The sequence below is a fragment of the Entelurus aequoreus genome, linkage group LG14 (assembly GCF_033978785.1).
Source record: "Entelurus aequoreus isolate RoL-2023_Sb linkage group LG14, RoL_Eaeq_v1.1, whole genome shotgun sequence".
NCBI lineage: Eukaryota > Metazoa > Chordata > Actinopteri > Syngnathiformes > Syngnathidae > Entelurus > Entelurus aequoreus.
The window spans coordinates 46,848,140-46,868,323 of NC_084744.1; the positions used below are offsets into that span (position 1 = coordinate 46,848,140).

At 40.5% G+C, this 20,184-nt stretch overlaps 3 protein-coding genes across 9 annotated transcripts in view; 1 reads left to right on the forward strand and 2 right to left on the reverse strand.

Annotated features, from left to right (window-relative positions):
• Nucleotides 1-1,206, reverse strand: part of myo10l3 (myosin X, like 3) — a 216,170-nt gene extending 214,964 nt beyond the window's left edge. The window contains exon 1 of the mRNA XM_062070009.1: nucleotides 1,126-1,206. Within this exon, the coding sequence (XP_061925993.1) occupies nucleotides 1,126-1,191 (66 nt within the window). The 5' untranslated portion in view covers nucleotides 1,192-1,206. The remainder of the gene's footprint in view (nucleotides 1-1,125) is intronic.
• Nucleotides 589-19,865, forward strand: glb1l (galactosidase, beta 1-like). Of its 3 annotated transcripts, none has more exons than XM_062070020.1 (16): nucleotides 589-684; nucleotides 9,659-9,828; nucleotides 9,892-10,042; nucleotides 11,220-11,280; nucleotides 11,349-11,443; nucleotides 12,953-13,133; nucleotides 13,202-13,260; nucleotides 13,339-13,460; nucleotides 13,608-13,648; nucleotides 13,715-13,833; nucleotides 13,895-13,969; nucleotides 15,312-15,401; nucleotides 15,499-15,612; nucleotides 15,742-15,873; nucleotides 15,943-16,170; nucleotides 16,245-19,865. In XM_062070020.1, exons 1-16 carry the CDS (start codon nucleotides 670-672, stop codon nucleotides 16,446-16,448), a joined length of 1,857 nt encoding a protein of 618 aa, XP_061926004.1. In that variant the 5' UTR covers nucleotides 589-669; the 3' UTR covers nucleotides 16,449-19,865. The 3 variants fall into 3 exon arrangements, with proteins under 3 accessions (XP_061926004.1, XP_061926003.1, XP_061926002.1); XM_062070019.1 differs by lacking the exon at nucleotides 589-684 and adding an exon at nucleotides 6,490-6,721 and having other exon boundaries at nucleotides 13,339-13,421; nucleotides 16,245-19,864; XM_062070018.1 differs by lacking the exon at nucleotides 589-684 and adding an exon at nucleotides 6,490-6,721 and having other exon boundaries at nucleotides 16,245-19,863.
• Nucleotides 15,174-20,184, reverse strand: part of ankzf1 (ankyrin repeat and zinc finger peptidyl tRNA hydrolase 1) — a 28,805-nt gene continuing 23,794 nt past the window's right edge. For 4 of the 5 annotated variants that reach the window (XM_062070013.1, XM_062070012.1, XM_062070015.1 and 1 more), the window contains exons 14-16: nucleotides 19,394-19,561; nucleotides 19,231-19,301; nucleotides 18,677-19,158 (exon numbers count right to left, since the gene is read on the reverse strand). In XM_062070013.1, coding sequence (XP_061925997.1) covers nucleotides 19,032-19,158; nucleotides 19,231-19,301; nucleotides 19,394-19,561 — 366 coding nt within the window. In that variant the 3' untranslated portion in view covers nucleotides 18,677-19,031. Of the gene's footprint in view, nucleotides 15,383-18,676; nucleotides 19,159-19,230; nucleotides 19,302-19,393; nucleotides 19,562-20,184 lie in introns of those variants that run through there. The other variant, XM_062070014.1, reaches the window with a different exon arrangement.

Here is a 20,184-nt window from a genome sequence, read left to right on the forward strand (position 1 = left end):
ACTTAAGACAAAGCGCTGAAGTGGCCATCAATGAGTCCAGATCTAAATCCGATAGATCGTCTGTGGAGAGATCTAAAAACAGCAGTTGGGAGAAGGCACCCTTTAAATCTGAGAGACCTGAAGCAGTCTGCAAAAGAAGAGTGGTCCAGAATTCCAGTAGCAAGGTGTAAGAAACTCATTGATGGTTACAGGAAGCCATTGATTTCACTTCCTTTTTCCAAAGGGTGTGCTACCAAATATTAAGTTGAGGGTGCCAATAATTTTGTCCAGTCTATTTTTGGAGTTTTGTGTAAAATAATATCAAATTTGGCTTTTTTGGAGGGTTTTTTTTTTGTGTTGTTCCATTTGAAACAAAATAAATAAACATGTGAATACCAAAGCATTTGTAATTTCAACAATTTTCTGGGCGAAGTGGTGCATTACCTGACAGAAATGCAGGGGTGCCAATATTTTTGGCCAATCCAGAAGATCTTCCCTGTTTGCTGGACCCCCTTGTAACATCAGAACTGTATCCCTAAAAGAGGGAGGGGGGGATTAGCTGCTAGGGGCGTGTTCATACACCTGCTTCCAGCACAGACAACAAAGAGGGGCTTATTTTAGGGAAGGGGAGGGTGGCGGTGCTTGGTTCAATTAAATTACAGACTCTGGGGACGTTACGTCATTGAGGGGATGCCTGACCTCAGGGTGAGTGCTTTCTTTTGTCTCCCACCGCAAATATCCTCCCTCCTTCATCGTCTGCTCGGCCTGTGCAGTGAAAAGTGACAGCGTGCTTTGGAGTGTAAAATAAGGCCACGTCTACACTATGTCGTTTAACCCCTTAAACCAGGGGTCGGCAACCCAAAATGTTGAAAGAGCCATATTGGACCAAAAAAACAAAAACAAATCTGTCTGGAGCCGCAAAAAATTAAAAGCCATATTACATGTGTCATGAGATGTACATTTAATTAAGAGGACTTAAAGGAAACTAAATGAGCTCAAATATAGCTACAAATTAGGCATAATGATGCAATATGTACATATAGCTAGCCTAAATAGCATGTTAGCATCGATTAGCTTGCAGTCATGCAGTGACCAAATATGTCTGATTAGCACTTCACACAAGTCAATAACATCAACAAAACTCACCTTTGTGCACTCATGTACAACGTTAAAAGTGTGGTGGACAAAATGAGACAGAAAAAGAAGTGGCATAAAACACGTCCTAGAAAGTCGGAGAAAGTTATGCATGTAAACAGACTATACGGTGAGTTCAAGGACCGCCAAAATAAGTAGGACAAAACGGCGCTCGCCAAATACTTGAATCAGTGAAGCATATTTAATATAAACAATGTGATTTATAACAATTACGGAGGTTTGTGTCATGTTTGTCCTCCTACAGAAACCGTACTAAAACAAAAAAATTGATTTTTTTCCCCCTCATCTTTTTCCATTTTTCATACATTTTTGAAAAATCTCCAGAGAGCCACTAGGGCGGCGCTAAAGAGCCGCATGCGGCTCTAGAGCCGCGGGTTGCCGACCCCCGCCTTAAATGAATAATTATTTAGCCTAAGCCCCATTTCAGCCACACTAAACCAGCGTTTAAGGTCCCCCTCCTCGGACACATTTTTACACGGGTAAGTGCGCCGTGTATTTCTTGAATCTCCGGCTCTTAGCTTTGTATGGACTCATTGATCGTTTACAAACTGAGTTTGGAGAGGAAGTGAAGTCAGAAAGACCACGCCCCACACAGGAAGTGACGTCAGAAAGAACGCGCCACAGCCAGCTTCATAATAAAGCGGTTTTACACTGGAAATATGAAGGCGGGTCATCCAGACATGCCCGTGTTTCTCCTTCTTCTACATGTACAGACGCTTGTGGAAATCACACATGAGAGAAAGCGATTGCAGCTATTTGGGATACAACACTTCTCCGACGTCAAGAGAACTTTCCAATGTCCAGGTCGGCTGTGATTCTACTTAGCCAAAAACTTTGTCCATTTGTCGAAGGAGAGACAACGAGAATGCGGACTCCTGTGGATGCGATTGATTGATTGATTGAAACTTTTATTAGTAGATTGCACAGTACAGTACATATTCCGTACAATTGACCACTAAATGGTAACACCCGAATACGTTTTTCAACTTCTTTAAGTCGGGGTCCACGTTAATCAATTCATGGCTGATAAAAAAGGTAGCGTGTGCTCTGTATTACCTGGCCATCGAGTCACGAAAACATTGAATGCATTTGGACTGGCAAAGCAGACTGTATCAGTTTTTGTCCGCCATGTATGTCACGGACTCAACGTCTAGGTCCAGAGTATATAAAGTCACCAAAAAGTAATGGACAATGAAAGTGAAGGCAAAAGAGTGAGGAGTGTCCTGATCAGATATCTAGCTCCCTAGATTGATTGTTGTCAAATGTTCTTTGTCACATATTTTTGTGTCCAATAAAGATTTGATTAATTTATGCTGGCTCAGGTGTGATTCACTACAATAGGGCCCAACAGCACACTGGATTCCAGTTAATTGAAATACCACAACCCTGGATATTGTTCAGATAAGTTACATTTAAGAACTTGCACACAAAGCAACACTGGAGGTGACTATGACGTGCGCATTTTCCGCCGAGCATACTACGTCGCGTTGGTCCGTGTGTGGACACGGATAAGGTTAGGTGTGATTTACCCTGGATAACCGGCTTAGTGTAAACAGGGCCTAAAAACAATCCAGTGTGGGACCTAAGGTCACTTCCAGTATCCCCTCACTGCATTAGTCACTGCCTTTTTGCAGCCAAACAATGATTTTCTCCAAGCTAAGTGACTTTAAAGCTAAGATACCGACCGTCAAGTCGCCTCCAATGGGACGCAATCTCGCTCATAACCAAATTACAAGCCCAAGTATGTCCTTCCTCTCATTAGCCTCGTCCGACAGGGAGCTAATGGGCCACAGAGCCGGGACATTTTGTTCTATCTGCAGTTGGGATCAGCGGTTGTTAGCTCTTTAGAGCCGTCACCTTTCAATTACCTATGGATTAGGGGGGCGTACAGGAAATGATCAAACAATTGCCAAAGGGGACGGGAGTGGAAAAGATTGTACATCACACACAGAGATATTTATTGCGGTTTGTTTTCATGAACCTTTGAAATTCCCTTTTTCACTTCCTGTCATCTTAACCTTCGGGGAGACCTGGGAACTTTGTGGGTCTTTTTAATGCAGTGGTGTCAAACGTACGGATCAGGCCCGCGAACAGGTTTTATCCGGCCTGCGGGATGAGTTTGCTGAGTATAAAAATTAGCCGAAATTTTTGAATGAAAGAAACAGCTGTTCGAAATGTGTCCACTAGATGTCGCAATAGCAATTCTTTGTATTTTAGTAGATGATGCTAAATATTTTAACAAAAATAAACCATGTTAGTGCACAAGTCGAGGAAAATGAGCAAACTCCTTCAATAACATCCTGTAATTTGATTTTGATATTTTATTATCTTGATAAATTAAAAAGTAACACCAATGAGTTGACTGATGGACATTATTACATAATTTATTCAGAAAGTATAAATAATGACAAATAATAGAACACTATTAACCGCAACATGTAATTGTAAAAAAAAAAATCTAACAACATTATTATTTGTACATTTTCACAATGTGCATGTTCTATTTTTGAACAAAGAAAACAACCTGAAGTTGTCTTTATTTTTAAGTTATCGTGTCGTGATTTTACCAGTCTGGCCCGCTTGGGAGTAGATTTTTTTCCATGTGGCCCCCCATCTAAAATGAGTTTGACACCCCTGTTTTAATGCATTTGAAGATGACGTCATGCAACATGCGATATCGACTTTGGCCGCCAGATGGCAGTAGAGTGTCGAAAATCTTAAAACCTGTTTTGTGGCAATTTCAACTTTAACCACGGCGCCAGTTCCTATTTAGAGTGGCGCTTTCCATTATTTTTAGCACAATGCATTGCAAAAGTATTAACCCACCCTCTTCATCTAATGCGAGATCCACTCGGGGATATACCATGAATTGATTAACGTGGACCCCGATTTAAACAAGTTGAAAAACTTATTCGGGTCTTACGATTTAGTGGTCAATTGTACGGAATATGTACTGTACTGTGCAATCTAATAATACAAGTTTCAGTCAATCAATCAATCAATCAATCAATCAATCAATCAATCAATCAACGGGGCCATATGAATCCCTTCCCTAGTTGTTATGCTTTATGTCGGGAGCAAAAATGTGGATTACGATCCTCCCCACCGCTAGCTGGCTTGACCAATGTCACAGTGCATCCTGTAAGATTTGACCAAAACATTTGGTGTCTCACTCGATAGCCAATAGCTGACAAAACACAACTTTGTTTTTCCAACTATGGGAACAAAATAAGTGAGTGTGAAGGGCAATGCTGAGAAGACGAAACTGACTTAATTCATTGAATTCAAGGGACTATTTGCAACATTTACACCAAGAGGGCGCTAACTTCTCAATGTATTTTACATAGTATATCCCGCCCTCTTACGTACGCAATGATGTATCATAACACATGCACGCACATAGGTGTTGTTAACTAATAATAGCAATTTTGATAGCTAACATTAACTGTCATTGAATGTATATTCTACAGTGGTGTGGCGTCAGGGTCAGCAAGGCCTTCTCTGCAGGCCTAACATAACCAGAAATCATGATCATAATTAAATATATAAGTCATTTTTATTTTACTTTCCCTAAATATCTAAAATTATTCAAATTCTCTTCATGTCATATTATGCTCCTTCCAATGCTGTTTTTAGTTTAGAGTTTGTATCCAATCAGAATTCAGCTAGCTTATGTTGCCATGCTGTACCAAATCTGCCCGGGGCCTTCAGAATCAACAATGCAGGCGTCTGTGCACTGTAAGTGAACTGACACATACCGTTGATAGACAATTCAATCACGAGTTGTTGTCAGTTAGGCTTAATGCTGTGATTGGATACTCACTTAGGAGTCCCAAGTGAGTATCCAATCACAAGTTGCGAAAACAGGAAGTGGCATCAGAACCATAAGAGCCATAGAATGCCTATTGAACATGTTCGAAAAGGAGTAGGAAGAAGCAGAGCTTATTTAATCCTACCCCTTTTCCTTTACATAGAAGTTGCTAAAACTTTTGTTCACTTCCTGTTCTCAATTTATTCACAATATACTCCACAAGTAATAATAAAAATAAATAATCATTGGTGAAGTAAGTTATATTTCATATGGTGAGATGAGTAAGATTATCTTGAAAATGAATGGATGGATGAAATAAATTCAGAATGTTTATCATGGTTCTTCTTCTTTGTACTTTGTAAACACTTTAAGTTTGAAAAGTTTCTTGAAGTGGATCATATTAGTACATTGTTTGATTTCTTTGCTTAATCCATTCCATAATTTAATTCCACATACTGATATACTGAAGGTCTTAAGTGTTGTACGTGCGTACAAATGTTTTAAATTACCTTTTTCTCTAAGATTATATTTGGGTCGCGGGGGCAGCAGCCTAAGCAAAGAAGCCCAGCGGTCCCTCTCCCCAGATTTATCCATGAAAATATGGAGAAGCTGTTGGTGTTTGGCGGCAAATAACTAGCAAAAATCTGCTCTCCAAGGTAAAGGCTGTACATTATTATGCCATTACTTCATAAAACAACAGTAGTTTTAAGTAGTATATTCCATTGTATTATTTTTGATGCAATATCTGCTGTCCGAAAGTTAAATTGTCCTACTAAAAATATGTTACCTGGTAAAATTGTGGTTTTTGTGGGTCCAGAATGGAATTTCAGTTCATTTTAATAAGGAACATTGATTTGCGATACAACTATTTTGAGTTACGAGCTCTGCCCCAAAACCAATTACAATAAACTTGTAAGTCAAGATACCACCTGTGTATTTGCACATAATACTGTGCTGTACTGTTGTGGCTGCCCCAACGATGTGTTTTTTCTGTTAAGATGCATTAAGTTATGTATTTTTTATTGAGTTAATGTGTGTATTTGTCAACGTGTCAATGCAATTAAAATTGTTTACATTTCTAAAAAAAAGTTTTTAAACATGGGCTATTGTAAGTGTATTTCAGTAAATGCATGAGAAGTTAAACATACTACAGTCTGACGTTCTTTGATGTCATTTTCATAAGCATTTAAAAAAATAAATCTGACCACGATATACTCAATATAGTTTCTTATTTCCAAAGTCATAATATATCGGACTTAAATTGTTATTTTTATAGAATGAAAGACGATTATGACCAGCTGTGATTAAGTTAGCAGCTTTATATTGGCGCCATCTAGTGTCACAAAAATATACTAACATTCTCACATGGTTATGGTGGTTATTTATAGACGGAGGTCTTAATCAAATGTATCAAATTATTCTACATATTCATTCAATTTAAAGCATTTTCTTTTAATTATTATCATTTCTTGACAGTCTGACGTGGTTTGTGATTAGTTTAAACGGGACGGAAGTTTAGGACCCGGAAAACGTCCACAGAGTACGTCACGTGATGACGCCCACTCCTATCCAGTCCACTATCAACACGCTCCGACGTCCATAGTTCGTAAACTGCTGAGCCTAAAGTCCTCTAAACACAACTATAATGTTCAACACAGTAGCCCAGAAAATGTTTTAGCTTCTTCGGTGAGGAAACAACGGAGGGAAGGGAAAATGTACCGGAGTGTCCTGCTCGTCATCTTCACAGCCAGCTGTTGGTGTTCATCGTCTCCTGGGGTAAGAAGCTCCAAAATACACAAAGGAACATTAAACATTAAGAATACCACCATTTTAATAATTGATTTTCGTTATTTTTATCTTTTTGACGGTTGATGGGCATACTGTCGAGTCTTCTGCTAAATACTACTACACTGTGTGGATAATCAAAAACATCCTCAATAAAGTTTTTTTCAATATGAATTCAAATGTTAAAACTGTATATGTACCAGATGTACACAATTGACATAGACATAGCTAAAGAGATCCTATGTCATCCATCCATCGTCTTCCGCTTATCCGAGGTCGGGTCGCGGGGGCAGCAGCCTAAGCAGGAAAGCCCAGACTTCCCTCTCCCCAGCCACTTTGTCCAGCTCCTCCCGGGGGATCCCGAGGCGTTCCCAGGCCAGCCGGGAGACATAGTTTTCCCAAGTTGTCCTGGGTCTTCCCTGTGGCCTCCTACCGGTCGGACGTGCCCTAAACACCTCCCTAGGGAGGCGTTCGGGTGGCATCCTGACCAGATGCCCGAACAACCTCATCTGGCTCCTCTCGACGTGGAGGAGCAGCGGCTTTACTTTGAGCTCCTCCCGGATGACAGAGCTTCTCACCCTATCTCTAAAGGAGAGCCCCGCCACCCGGCGAAGAAGCTCATTTCAGCCGCTTGTACCCGCGATCTTGTCCTTTCGGTCATAACCCAAAGCTCATGACCATAGGTGAGGATGGGAACGTAGATCGACCAAAATTGAGAGCTTTGCCTTCCGGCTCAGCTCCTTCTTCACCACAACGGATCGATACAGCGTCCGCATTACTGAAGACGCCGCACCGATCCGCCTGTCGATCTCACGATCCACTCTTCCCTCACTCGTGAACAAGACTCCGAGGTACTTGAACTCCTCCACTTGGACTTGGAGGTGCTGATTCTTCACACTCGGCTGCGAACCGATCCAGTGAGAGCTGAAGATCCTGGCCAGATGAAGCCATCAGGACAACATCATCTGCAAAAAGCAGAGATCTAATCCTGCAGCCACCAAACCGGATCCCCTCAACGCCCTGACTGCGCCTACAAATTCTGTCCATATAAGTTATGAACAGAATCTGTGACAAAGGGCAGCCCTGGTGGAGTCCAATCCTATATCAATGGTTCGTAAAAAAAAAATTCCCATCTAGTACCACCTCAGAAAACACTTTGCTCTCCAAGTACCACCATAATGACCAACATATGTTTTTTTTAAACAAGCATAATTAATATCGTTGGTCACCACAACATTACACACAGTTTGAACAGTAACACTGCGTTTAAATATTTAATTAAGTGATTCTTTGGTGTAGCACTAGATGGGGCGTACCACCAGAGTTTGAGGCCCCTTCTACACTAAGCCGGATCAGGTTATCCAGGGTAAATCCCACCTAACCTTATTCATGTCCACACATAATGCCACCGTTGAAGACCCCCTCCGTCCGCCGGCACAACGCAACCTGGTACGCGTGCGCGAAAAAATGAGCGCGTCATGGTCACCTCTGACCTGGAAGTGTATCCCTACCCTGTGTTTCAATGTAGACTATTGCCACATTTCTTTCAACAGTAAACCTTGCTTGCCTCACCATCAGCCGCTGTTAGACTACATACATGAATCATATCTTTAATGGACGTTTGGACGTAAACAATGTGATAAAGAACATTTTACAAAAACCAACAACAGGACACTGTGCTTATAGGCTGAAATTGGTGGTCGTACTTGACGGCCGCAACCACTTCATGGCTTCACAATAGTTACGGAGTACAAAACTAGAACTTGAGTAATCGCTCGACATACATGGCGGACGATAACTGATAGTCTGTTTTGCCAGTCCAGATGCATTCGCTATTTTTTGTAGTCTTCCCTTGTCCACGGGAGCCCGCATTGTCGTTGTCTCTCCTTCGACAAATGGACAGAGTTTTTCACTAAGTAAAATCACAGCTGACCTGGACATTCGAAAGTTCTCTTGCCGTTCCTCTGACACAACACACCCGGTGACAAACATATCCCACCAGGCTGTCGTTCTTCCAGGGCTTATCCAAAACAGTCGCTCAACATTGCTATGTTGCCATCTGAGATGTGTTGTATCCCAAATAGCTGCAATCGCCCGTTTCCTTCTCTTAAGGCAGTGGTTCTTAACCTTGTTGGAGGTACCGAACCCCACCAGTTTCATATGCGCATTCACCGAACCCTTCTTTTGTGAAAAAAAAAGTTTAGTTTTTTTCAAATTTAAGACAAAGTTGTATGTTTTTTTACTGGTGCATGAACATCACCTTGTTCAAAGAACAAAACCAACACAGTGCATGAACTCACAACAAATTACACACCTGCAAATCAGATGTAAAATTAGAGGGAACATTGTTTGGGGGTATCCATAATACGCCGATAGGGAGAAGTTTTTATTTTCACGATTAGTCGGGTGTGTCTTGACCTCCGCCGAACCCCTAAGGCCGACTCACCGAACCCCTAGGGTTTGATCAAACCCAGGTTAAGAACCACTGTCTTAAGGTATTGATGTGTGATTTCCAAAAGCGCCTGTACATGTACAAGAAGGAGAAACACGGGCATGTCTGGGTGACTCACCTCCCATCTTTCTAGTGGTTGCTGCTGAGTTATCGAACGTTTTGTTATGAAGCTGGCTGTGGCGCGTTCTTTCTGATGTCACTTCCTGTGTGGGGGCGCGGTCTTTCTGGCGTCACTTCCTCTTCAAACTCAGTTTGTAAATGATCAATGAGTCCATACAAAGCTAAAAATTGTCTGAGAAGGGGCACCTTAAACGATGATTTAGTGTGGCTGAAACGGGGCTTAGGCTGAATAATTATTCGTTTACAGGGTTATCCGGCTTAGCCTGAGAGTCGATGGAAATATCAGCTTTCAAGATAATGATCACCTTCGAATGACAACTGTTACTTGAAGTCTTACACCGTTTTTGTCTTAAAAGGTGTCGTCAGGGAGATCCTTCACTATAGACTACAAAAACAACTGTTTCCTGAAAGATGGGAAGCCCTTTCAGTACATCTCAGGTAGTATCCACTATTCTAGAGTTCCACGCTTCTACTGGAAGGATCGGCTGCTCAAGATGTACATGACTGGCCTTAACGCCATCCAAGTGTAAGCCTTAAGAATCACAATCTCATCTGAGGATGAATTAATTTCTGAATTCTTACACTGCAGATATGTGCCCTGGAATTTCCACGAAACACTTGAAGGGATCCATAACTTTTCAGGAGACAGGGATTTGGAGCATTTCTTGGATCTGGCCAATCAGACAGGTCTTTTGGTTATCCTGCGCCCGGGCCCGTACATCTGTGCCGAATGGGAGATGGTGAATTGCTCTTTGCATTATTAAGACCCATAATAATTCAAAGTCGTTCCAAAACGCCAATTGTGAATGAAAACAATTGTTCCCATTGGGAATATTGAACTACTTGGTCCCAAGTAAAAGAAATACACATAAACCTAAACCCAATTGTAATACATATTTGTATTATTTTGTAATGTGCAACATAAGTAAAGGCTTGATCGAGTGAAATCGGTCAAACAGAGAATTTTGGTAGGTATGAAAAACACCAACCTATTTGTTATTAACTGGAATAGACTTGTGATGTCTTTAAGTTGAAGTGGAGTGGTAATTTTTGAGGGTTGCAACAAGTGATCACAGTAATTAGGTTAAGCTCATGAGGCAGTAAATTGAATGATGCGGACACGTTTGTTACTGGATACTTTTTATTACGCTTCTGCCTTGAAGACTTTGTATATGTTAGTAATATGCAACTATAAATATTCAATACTTGTTTATATTGACAATTGTGGTGTTTTGACTGAAATACTGTTCAATTAAGGACACATATGTTCTATTGTGTGCCAGCTCTTAATAGCCTACCATGTTTACTTTTTGTACAAGACTTGACCAAAATACAAGAGAAGACCAACGTTGTGTGCATATTGGAGGACATTTAGATGTTTATTGGCTGTCTATCTTTGCACAAGTAAACGCAATGCAGGACTGCTTGTATTGGAGCTTATTTTAGAGCTTTTAGTTGCAAGCCGATATAATTGGGGTTTTCTTTGCCGAAACTGGACGGATGGATATCTGTTATCAGTATTGGATTGGGACACCACTAATTTTAACTGCCGTACAAGTGTTAATAGAAGTTGATCACTATTATTAAGACGTGATTTTTGATTGATGCAACAATAAAAAAAACAACATTGGGAATCAAAATAATTATTTCATGTGAATTTCATGACATCACACAAACCAAAAAATGTAATAGTCATAGTACTAGTGTAAAAATTAAATAATCACTATTTTTAAGCTATAATACATAAAAATCTTCATGTTGCAACTTTTTTTTTACAATTATAATTATATGAGTATAAAGAGAAGTTAACCATTGCTTTAGAGATGTGCATGTTAATTTCTTGTTTAGTTAACAATATTTAATATTTGAATACACTCCTATGGTTGTTCTAACACTACCATCCTTTGTCGCTTACAGGGGGGTCTGCCGGCTTGGTTGCTTAAAAAGACAAACATTGTACTACGTTCTTCTGATGCAGGTACAACATAAAAATATGAAGCAATACACAAATTTGCTGTATTTTTGCTTAAAACTTGTTTTCTCCAGATTATTTACAGGCAGTTACTAATTGGTTTGCTGTTCTCCTCCCCAAACTGAAGCCTTGGCTGTATGTGCATGGTGGAAACATCATTAGTGTCCAGGTAAAGAACCGAAGATTTATTTTAGTACTCATCTTGAGCACAGTAGAACGGAATGCCGTGTGGTTGTTTAAAGACAATATTTATTTTAAAATGTGTAGCAAAGCCTGCTGGTATAGACACCTCTCCTCCGTGAGGTTGGACATACAGTATACACGGGGCGGGTCAGAGGCGGTATAGTGTCCATAAAAGAGAAGATTTTTTCCTTCATGACGTTCAATTGCAACTAGAGATGTCCGATAATATCGGACTACCGATACAATCAGCCGATAAATGCTTTAAAATGTAATATCGGAAATTATCGGTATCGGTTTCAAAAAGTAAAATTTATGACTTTTTAAAACGCCGCTGTACAGAGTGGTACACGGACGTAGGGAGAAGTAAAGAGCGCCATAAACCTTAAAGGCACTGCCTTTGCGTGCCGGCCCAATCACATAATACCTACGGCTTTTCACACACAAGTGAATGCAATGCATACTTGGTCAACAGCCATACAGGTCACACTGAGGGTAGCTGTATAAACAACTTTAACATTGTTACAAATTTGCGCCCCCACCTCAACCTCCTCATGCTCTCTCAGGGAGAGCATGTCCCAAATTCCAAGCTGCTGTTTTGAGGCATGTTAAAAAAAATGATGCACTTTGTGACTTCAATAATAAATATGGTGCCATGTTGGCATTTTTTTCCATAACTTGAGTTGATTTATTTTGGAAAACCTTGTTACATTGTTTAATGCATCCAGCGGGGCATCACAACAAAATCAGGCATAATAATGTGTTAATTCCACGCCTGTATATATCTGTATCGGTTGATATCGGAATCGGTCATTAAGGAATATCGGATATCGGCAAAAAAGCCATTATCGGACATCTCTAATTGCAACCGATGACCTTTGTAGCAAACAACTAAAGAAGATGATGCTCAGAAGAAGCAGCGGATAACATTAATTGAATTAATATAACAGAGGTGTACACGTCGCTGAATGGGCGAATAAGTACGAGCTTAGCATTTTACAACTTGAGCCTCACTAAAACAGCATTAGTCACTAACGCCAGCAAACGGCTTGAAAATATTTTTAAATGGTGGACACTTATCCATGAAAATATGGAGATGCTGCTGATGGTGTGTTTGACGGAGATGCAGCTCGTAGGAAATGCTGTAGAACTCTGTTTTTTTATGTAAATGCTGTTAATTATTATTACATTACTTCATAAAACTACTGCAGTTTTTTGCAATACATTGTATTGTAATTGCTTTTGATACAGAATTCCTTATCTAGGCGCTTGTTTTTCTTTTTTAAAAGCATGTTACATGTTAAAATTTTGTTTTTTAGGGGCCCAGAATGGAATAATTGAATTTCAGATCATATCAATGGGGAACATTGATTCAAGATAGCAGTATTTTGTGTTCAGAGCTACACAGTAAACAAATTGGAGGTCCATCAGCGTCCTGGGCTGTATTGTGTTACTTGTTTTGATATTTTTCGGCATTAATGTTCTTTCCAAAGTGCAGGTTGAAAACGAGTATGGAAGCTACTACGCTTGTGACTACAACTACCTGCGTCATCTGCGGACTCTTCTGCAAGTATTCCTGGGTGAAAACACCATCCTTTTCACCACTGATGGAAACACAGACCGAGAGATGCGATGCGGGACCCTGGGAGGATTGTATGCCACTGTGGACTTTGGCACAGGTGGACATATGCTGAGTGTTTGAATGTACTTTATAGGAAGTCACCATTTCTACGGTCTTTTTCTCCAGGCGACAACATAACCGAAGCCTTCAGGCGACAGAGACAGTTTGAACCTCAGGGTCCACTGGTTAGTTCTAATAATGTTGCCATTGGTCTGTTCCCAGTTGTTAAATTATATGATCTTACACAATCATTGTCGTTGCAGGTAAATTCAGAGTTCTACACTGGTTGGTTGGATCACTGGGGAGATCAGCATGCTAATGTTGATACTCAGAGGGTCAGCAGAGGGTTAGCAGAGATGCTAACCATGGGGGCTAACGTCAACATGTACATTCCCTTTTTTAGAACAGTATCGCTGATTAAATCGGTTTTATCAGATTTTTGAAACAACTTCTCCCATATTATACTGTTAAAGAAATAATCTGTTCTAGAGTCAAACTGTTGAAGAATAGACTAATCAAAAGGTCTTTGCAGGTATATGTTTGAAGGCGGCACCAACTTTGGCTATTGGAATGGTACGGTTACATTCTCCTCCCATAAATTCAGGATTTACTGTAAAATGTCTCTCTTCATGCCAAAAGGTGCAGATCATGACACCAGATTCCGTCCTGTGGTGACCAGTTACGATTATGACGCCCCACTCACAGAGGCAGGGGACCCCACTGAGAAGCTGTTGGCCATCCGAGACGTCATCAAACTGGTAGAAATCATTTACTGTATGCCTCCTACATACAGTAATAGCACTACTTTTTCCTCTACAGTTTAAAGCTATTCCCCTCGGACCAATGCCACCTGCAACTCCCAAATTTGCCTACGGTTTAGTGACACTAAAAAAGGTATGCGGGTATTCATCCAATGACAAAGGTTTCCATGAAATGTTGGGCAGCATCCATTTCATACATTGATGAGATCATAATAAAATATTTTAAAACAGCACTATAATACTGTATTTGCTTATGTAGTGGCCAACATTTTAATAAACATAGTACAGTGTTGGCGCTAGGAATTTTCAAAATGGGAGTCCCGGGGACCCCATCAAGTCATAAAAATGGGTTCCCACAGTAACTTTTTGGGGTCCCACTTTTTTGTAAGCGTTTTGAAAACAAATGATAAATGTATGCATTATCCTGTTATATCTCACATTCTATATTGTGTTTTGGAAAAAGGTTGTCATAAATTTACTTATGCATAAAAATGTGTTTTTAAAGAAAACACATTTTTATGCATATGTACATTTATTCAGCTATAAACATTCATTCACTTTCTTCTTTTCTTCATGGATCTAAACTTAATTGCTGCCGGTATTTTTTTTCTATATTTTTATTTAATAAGTTGTAGGTGTATTTATTTCAGTATAAAAGTGTTTTGCTTGGTTCATGAAATGATGACAATGGTGTGCCAGGGCATACATGCATAGGACAAGGGAGGAAAAAAGAACATTTGACATGTTAAATTGTATTTCTGGACTGTATATGTCAAAAATACAAATATTTTAAAAATATATAGATTTTTTAAATTGTTTTATTATGAATTGCGGGCAGCACGGTGGGATAGGGGTTAGTGCATGTGCCTCACAATACGAAGGTCCTGAGTAGTCCTGAGTTCAATCGTGGGCTCAGGATCTTTCTTTGTGGAGTTTGCATGTTCTCCCCGTGACTACTCCGGCTTCCTCCCACCTCCAAAAACATGCACCTGGGGATAGGTTGATTGGCAACACTAAATTGGCCCTAGTGTGTGAATGTGAGTGTGAATGTTGTCTATCTGTGTTGGCCCTGCGATGAGGTGGCGACTTGTCCAGGGTGTACCCAGCCTTCCACCCGAATGCAGCTGAAATAGGCTCCAGCGCCCCCTGCGACCACGAAAGGGACAAGCGGTAGAAAATGGATGGATTATGAATTGCATTGCTTTCTCTTGTGCTGTGTGAATGAGTAGCCACAGTAATAGGAAAGAGATCCAATGTAACTTGTCTGAACCGCTTATCAAATACATCAATTTTAATTAGACCAGGTTGTACATTTTAGACTTAATCAGAATAAGATGGGTTATTTATTATTGAAATGTTTATTTTTTATATTGAAATACAAAATTGCAGTCACAAATTAGCCTTGTCAGTGAAAAATGCATGAATTAATGACAGAGGATTGTGCTTTAAAATGCAGACCGTACGTTATTTTCCAGGTGGGCAACATCAGCAGCTTGATGGACACGCTTTCCCCCATAGGGCCTGTTCAGTCTCAGTACCCTTTGACCTTTGAGGATATCAAACAGGTAAGTGTTACTGGGGAAGTATGTTGACCCTCTTGAAACACAGATAACTTTTCAGGCTGCCTTTGTGTCTGAAAGCTAACAAGTCTATTATGTTCAGTTCTATGGATACATGCTGTATCAGACCACGCTGCCCAGGGACCTCTCAGAACCCACGCCGCTCATCTCCCCGATGAATGGGGTTCATGACCGTGCGTATGTGTCCGTCAATGGGGTAAGCATTGACAGTCACAATGAAGTTTTGTTGTATGCTCAGTCAGGTAGTGGGGCGGTAGAGAGGTCAGGGGTTTTCAGCTTGCTTTAGGTGTCTGTATCAAATATGCACCTGTCTGTGTGTGAACAGCGTTTCCAGGGTCTCTTGGAGAGAGACACCGTACTGGTGATGAATGTCACTGGACGACAGGGGGACATTGTGGACATCCTCGTGGAGAACATGGGCAGAGTTAACTTTGGCAGCCATATTAATGACTACAAAGTAAGGCCACACAGATACAATACAATACATTGCAATTCTTTTATCCTCACTTGGTAACACCAATTCCAGGGGATTCTAGGTAACTTGATCTTGGGTCAAGATGTACTAAATGACTGGAAGATGTACCCTTTGGACATTGATGGAGCCATTGCAGCTGGGTGGCCTCATTCGCTGAACAAAGAGAGCCTCCTCAATCTTAAAGGGGGACTGTCTGTCGGGCCCACTTTCTTCATGGGAACATTGCAGCCTAATGGTGTAGCGCGGGACACCTTTCTCAGGCTTACAGATTGGACAAAGGTAGTATGACCCATTTAAATGCTTTTTTTTTGTCTTTTATGCCATTTTTGCAGGACGTTTGTTCTCTTTTTCAGGGTCAGGTTTGGATTAACGGTGTAAATCTGGGGCGGTACTGGACAGCCAGGGGTCCACAACATACCCTTTATGTACCCGGACCTATGCTCAGCACCACCGTGCCCAACAACATTACAGTGTTAGAGCTGGAGGGGGCGCCAGCACATTTAAGGGTGCTCTTCATGGACAGACCTCTGCTCAAAGTTCCAGCTAATAAATTATGATGCTGGAGTTTCGAAGACTGACATGAGATGATGCGATTTACCATTACCGTATTAGAGCCACACAGAAAAAAAAGATATTACACGGTCATTTAAAGGCCTACTGAAATGAATTTTTTTAATTTAAACGGGAATAGCAGATCCATTCTATGTGTCATACTTGATCATTTTGCGATATTGTCATATTTTTGCTGAAAGGATTTAGTAAAGAAAATCGACGATAAAGTTCGCAACTTTTGCTCGCTGATAAAAAAAAGCCTTGCCTGTACCGGAAGTAGCGTGACGTCACAGGAGGTAATATTCCTCACAATTTTCCTTTGTTTACAATGGAGCGAGAGAGATTCGGAGCGACAAAGCGACGATTACCCCATTAATTTGAGCGAGAATGAAAGATGTAACTTAGGTACAAGCTGGCTCATTGGATTCCACACTCTCTCCTTTTTCTATTGTGGATCACGGATTTGTATTTTAAACCACCTCAGATACTATATCCTCTTGAAAATGAGAGTAGAGCACGCGAAATGGACATTCATAGTGACTTATCTCCACGACAATACATCAGTGACACACTTAGCTACTGAGCTAACGTGATAGCATCGTTCTCAAATGCAGATAGAAACAAAATACATAAATCCCTGACTGGAAGGATGGACAGAAGATCAACAATACTATTAAAACCATGGACATGTAACTACACGGTTAATAATGCTCAGCCTGGTAAAGCTTAACAATGCTGTTGCTAACGACGCTAAGGCTAACTTTGCAACCGGACCTCACAGAGCAATGATAAAAACATTAGCGCTACACCTACGCCAGCCAGCCCTCATCTGCTCCTCAACAGCCGTGCTCACCTGCGTTCCAGTGATCGACGGCGCGATGAAGGACTTCATCCGTGGGTTTGGCGGCTAGCATCGGCTAGGCGTCTGCTATCAGGGTAAGTAGTCCTTGTTGTGTTGCTACAGCCAGCCGCTAGTACACCGATCCCACCTACAACGTTCTTCTTTGCAGCCTCCATTGTTCATTAAACAAATTGCAAAAGATTTACCAACACAGATGTCCAGAATACTGTGGAATTATGAAATGAAAACAGAGTTTTTTCTCCGGGCTCCGAATACTTCCCTTGCCCTCGTGACGTCACACACATACGTCAGCATAATAAAAGATTTTTAACCGGAAGTGTGGCGGGAAATTTAAAATTGCACTTTATAAGTTAACCCGGCTGTATTGGCATGTGTTGCAATAATAAGATTTCATCATTGATATATAAACTATCAGACTGCGTGGTCGGTAGTAGTGGGTTTCAGTAGGCCTTTAGGTTAATTGCAAGTCTACAGTATATACAGTCCCGATCAAATGTTTATACACTTGTAAAGAACAATGTCATGGCTGTCTTGAGTTTTCAATAATTTCTACAACTCTTATTTTTTTGTGATAGAGTGATTGGAGCACATACTTGTTGTTCACAAAAAACATTCATGAAGTTTGGTTCTTTTATGAATTTATTATGGATCTACAGAAAATGTGAGCAAATCTGCTGGGTCAAAAGTATACATACAGCAATGTTAATATTTGCTTACATGTCCCTTGGCAAGTTTCACTGCAATAAGGCGCTTTTGGTAGCCATCCACAAGCTTCTGGTTGAATTTTTGACCACTCCTCTTGACAAAATTGGTGCAGTTCAGCTAAAGGTGTTGGTTTTCTGACATGGACTTGTTTCTTCAGCATTGTCCACACGTTTAAGTCAGGACTTTGGGAAGGCCATTCTAAAACCTTAATTCTAGCCTGATTTAGCCATTCCTTTACCACTTTTGACGTGTGTTTGGGGTCATTGTCCTGTTGGAACACCCAACTGCGCCCAAGACCCAACCTCCGGGCTGGTGATTTTAGGTTGTCCTGGAGAATTTGGAGGTAATCCTTTTTCATTTTCCCATTTAAAGCACCAGTTCCATTGGCAGCAAAACAGCCCCAGAGCATAATACTACCACCACCATGCTTGACGGTGGACATGATGTTACTGGGATTAAAGGCCTCACCTTTTCTCCTCCAAACATATTGCTGGGTATTGTGGCCAAACAGCTCCATTTTTGTTTCATCTGACATCACATGGATAAAGATAAGACCTTCTGGAGGAAAGTTCTGTGGTCAGAATGAAAGCTTTTGATCGCGACTGTACATGCTGCTAGTCTCAAGATGGTTGCGTTTTTGTTCCATGTGGGAATTTTGACATCTCACTCAATGAAAATAAAACTTTATTCCTGTTATATTATGGCTTATTTCCCTCTCCCCCATATTAACACAGCTATTCTTATAACATGATTTTTTCTGATCCAGTTCCTGTAATATTTTTGAGAGATTACTTTGTAATTTTTAAATGTGACAGCCTGAGCACATTTCCAGTCCAAAAGTGCTATATAATGGCTATTTAGAATGTGCTCAAAAAGGGTAAGAGTGAATGTTTATAATGCAGATGCTATTTAAATGAGCACTTCCTGTGATCTACAAAGATCCATAAGCAATCATACTTTTCCTTTTTACACAATGGAAGACAGCCGTTTTAAGAGTCCAATTAGGGGTGGTACCTTCCTGTTAGCTTTTTCCAGATGGAGCATTAGCTTTTCTGTGTGCTTGCACACATCGAGGAGTGCAGAAGGAAAAATCAAGGTACTGGAATGGGGTCTTGCCCTGCAGAGACTCTCCACACTGCCAACACCGCCTGGTGATAGATTCACACAACACAAATCAGACACTGAGTAGACATAGTGTGGATACACAACGAGGCTCTTACTTGACGTTCGATAAACTGGTTACTGATGCCACAACTTGTTGTGCCAACCTCTTCTCAGCTGCCAAAGCTCTCTGATAAAAAAATAAAACATTTTACAAAATGCTGCAAAGAAATGACAGAGCACAAGAACCTGCAATAAAAATGATAGTGCACAAGAACCTACCTTCTCTCGGTCAGATAAAGAAGCAAACCTCTTCTTTTCCTTCTCTTCCAGCTCTTGTTTCCTCTTCTCATCCTTCTGTGTTTTTTCCCGCTGTTTTTTCAGCGCCTTTTGAGCCTTCTTCTTCTCCATCTTCATAGACTCAATCTCTGGTGTTAATGGCCCAGGTATCTGCAGGAAGCAAACATACTTTATGTATTTGTACTAAGGCTGTCAGATTAAAACACACTGATGTACATTAATCTATCAGCATTGTTAATCTGACACAACAAATTTATTTGAAGCGCAAAATGATCCAAAATACTGAAAGGCTGCAAAAGCAAACAATCACCTGAAAAAATTACTTTTAATTTTACTGAAGCACTTCCATCTTAAAGTTCCACGTTATTAGCACAACAAAAAGGAACAGGTCCACATTTATGTGGAGAAATGTTTGTTTAAAATAACAGTAAAGTTTTTTTCTGTTAACATGAACATGGTGTTAAAGGTGTAATATCAACATTATTCCCTTCTTTCCTAAGTAAAATTAAACATAAAGTCAGGTCCATAAATATTCGGACATTGATACAATTTTCAGTATTTCAGCTCGGTACAACACCACAATGTACTTGAAATGAAACAATCAAGATATGCTTTAAGTGCAGACTTTGAGCTTTAATTTGAGGGTATTTACATGCAAATCAGGTGAACGGTGTGGGAATTACAACACATTTTATATGTGCCTTCCACATTTTAAGGGACCAAAAGTACTTGGACAATTGGCTACTCAGCTGTTCCATGGCCAAGCGTATGTT

What these genes read in the sequence shown, in the direction of transcription:
- glb1l (XM_062070018.1), top strand. Translation starts at nt 6,659, where the DNA reads ATGTACCGGAGTGTCCTGCTCGTCATCTTCACAGCCAGCTGTTGGTGT. An exon ending in CACTGTGGACTTTGGCACAG is followed by an intron (nt 13,134 to 13,201) that starts GTGGACATATGC and finishes CTTTTTCTCCAG; the next exon opens with GCGACAACATAACCGAAGCC. An exon ending in CCTTTGAGGATATCAAACAG is followed by an intron (nt 15,402 to 15,498) that starts GTAAGTGTTACT and finishes TATTATGTTCAG; the next exon opens with TTCTATGGATACATGCTGTA.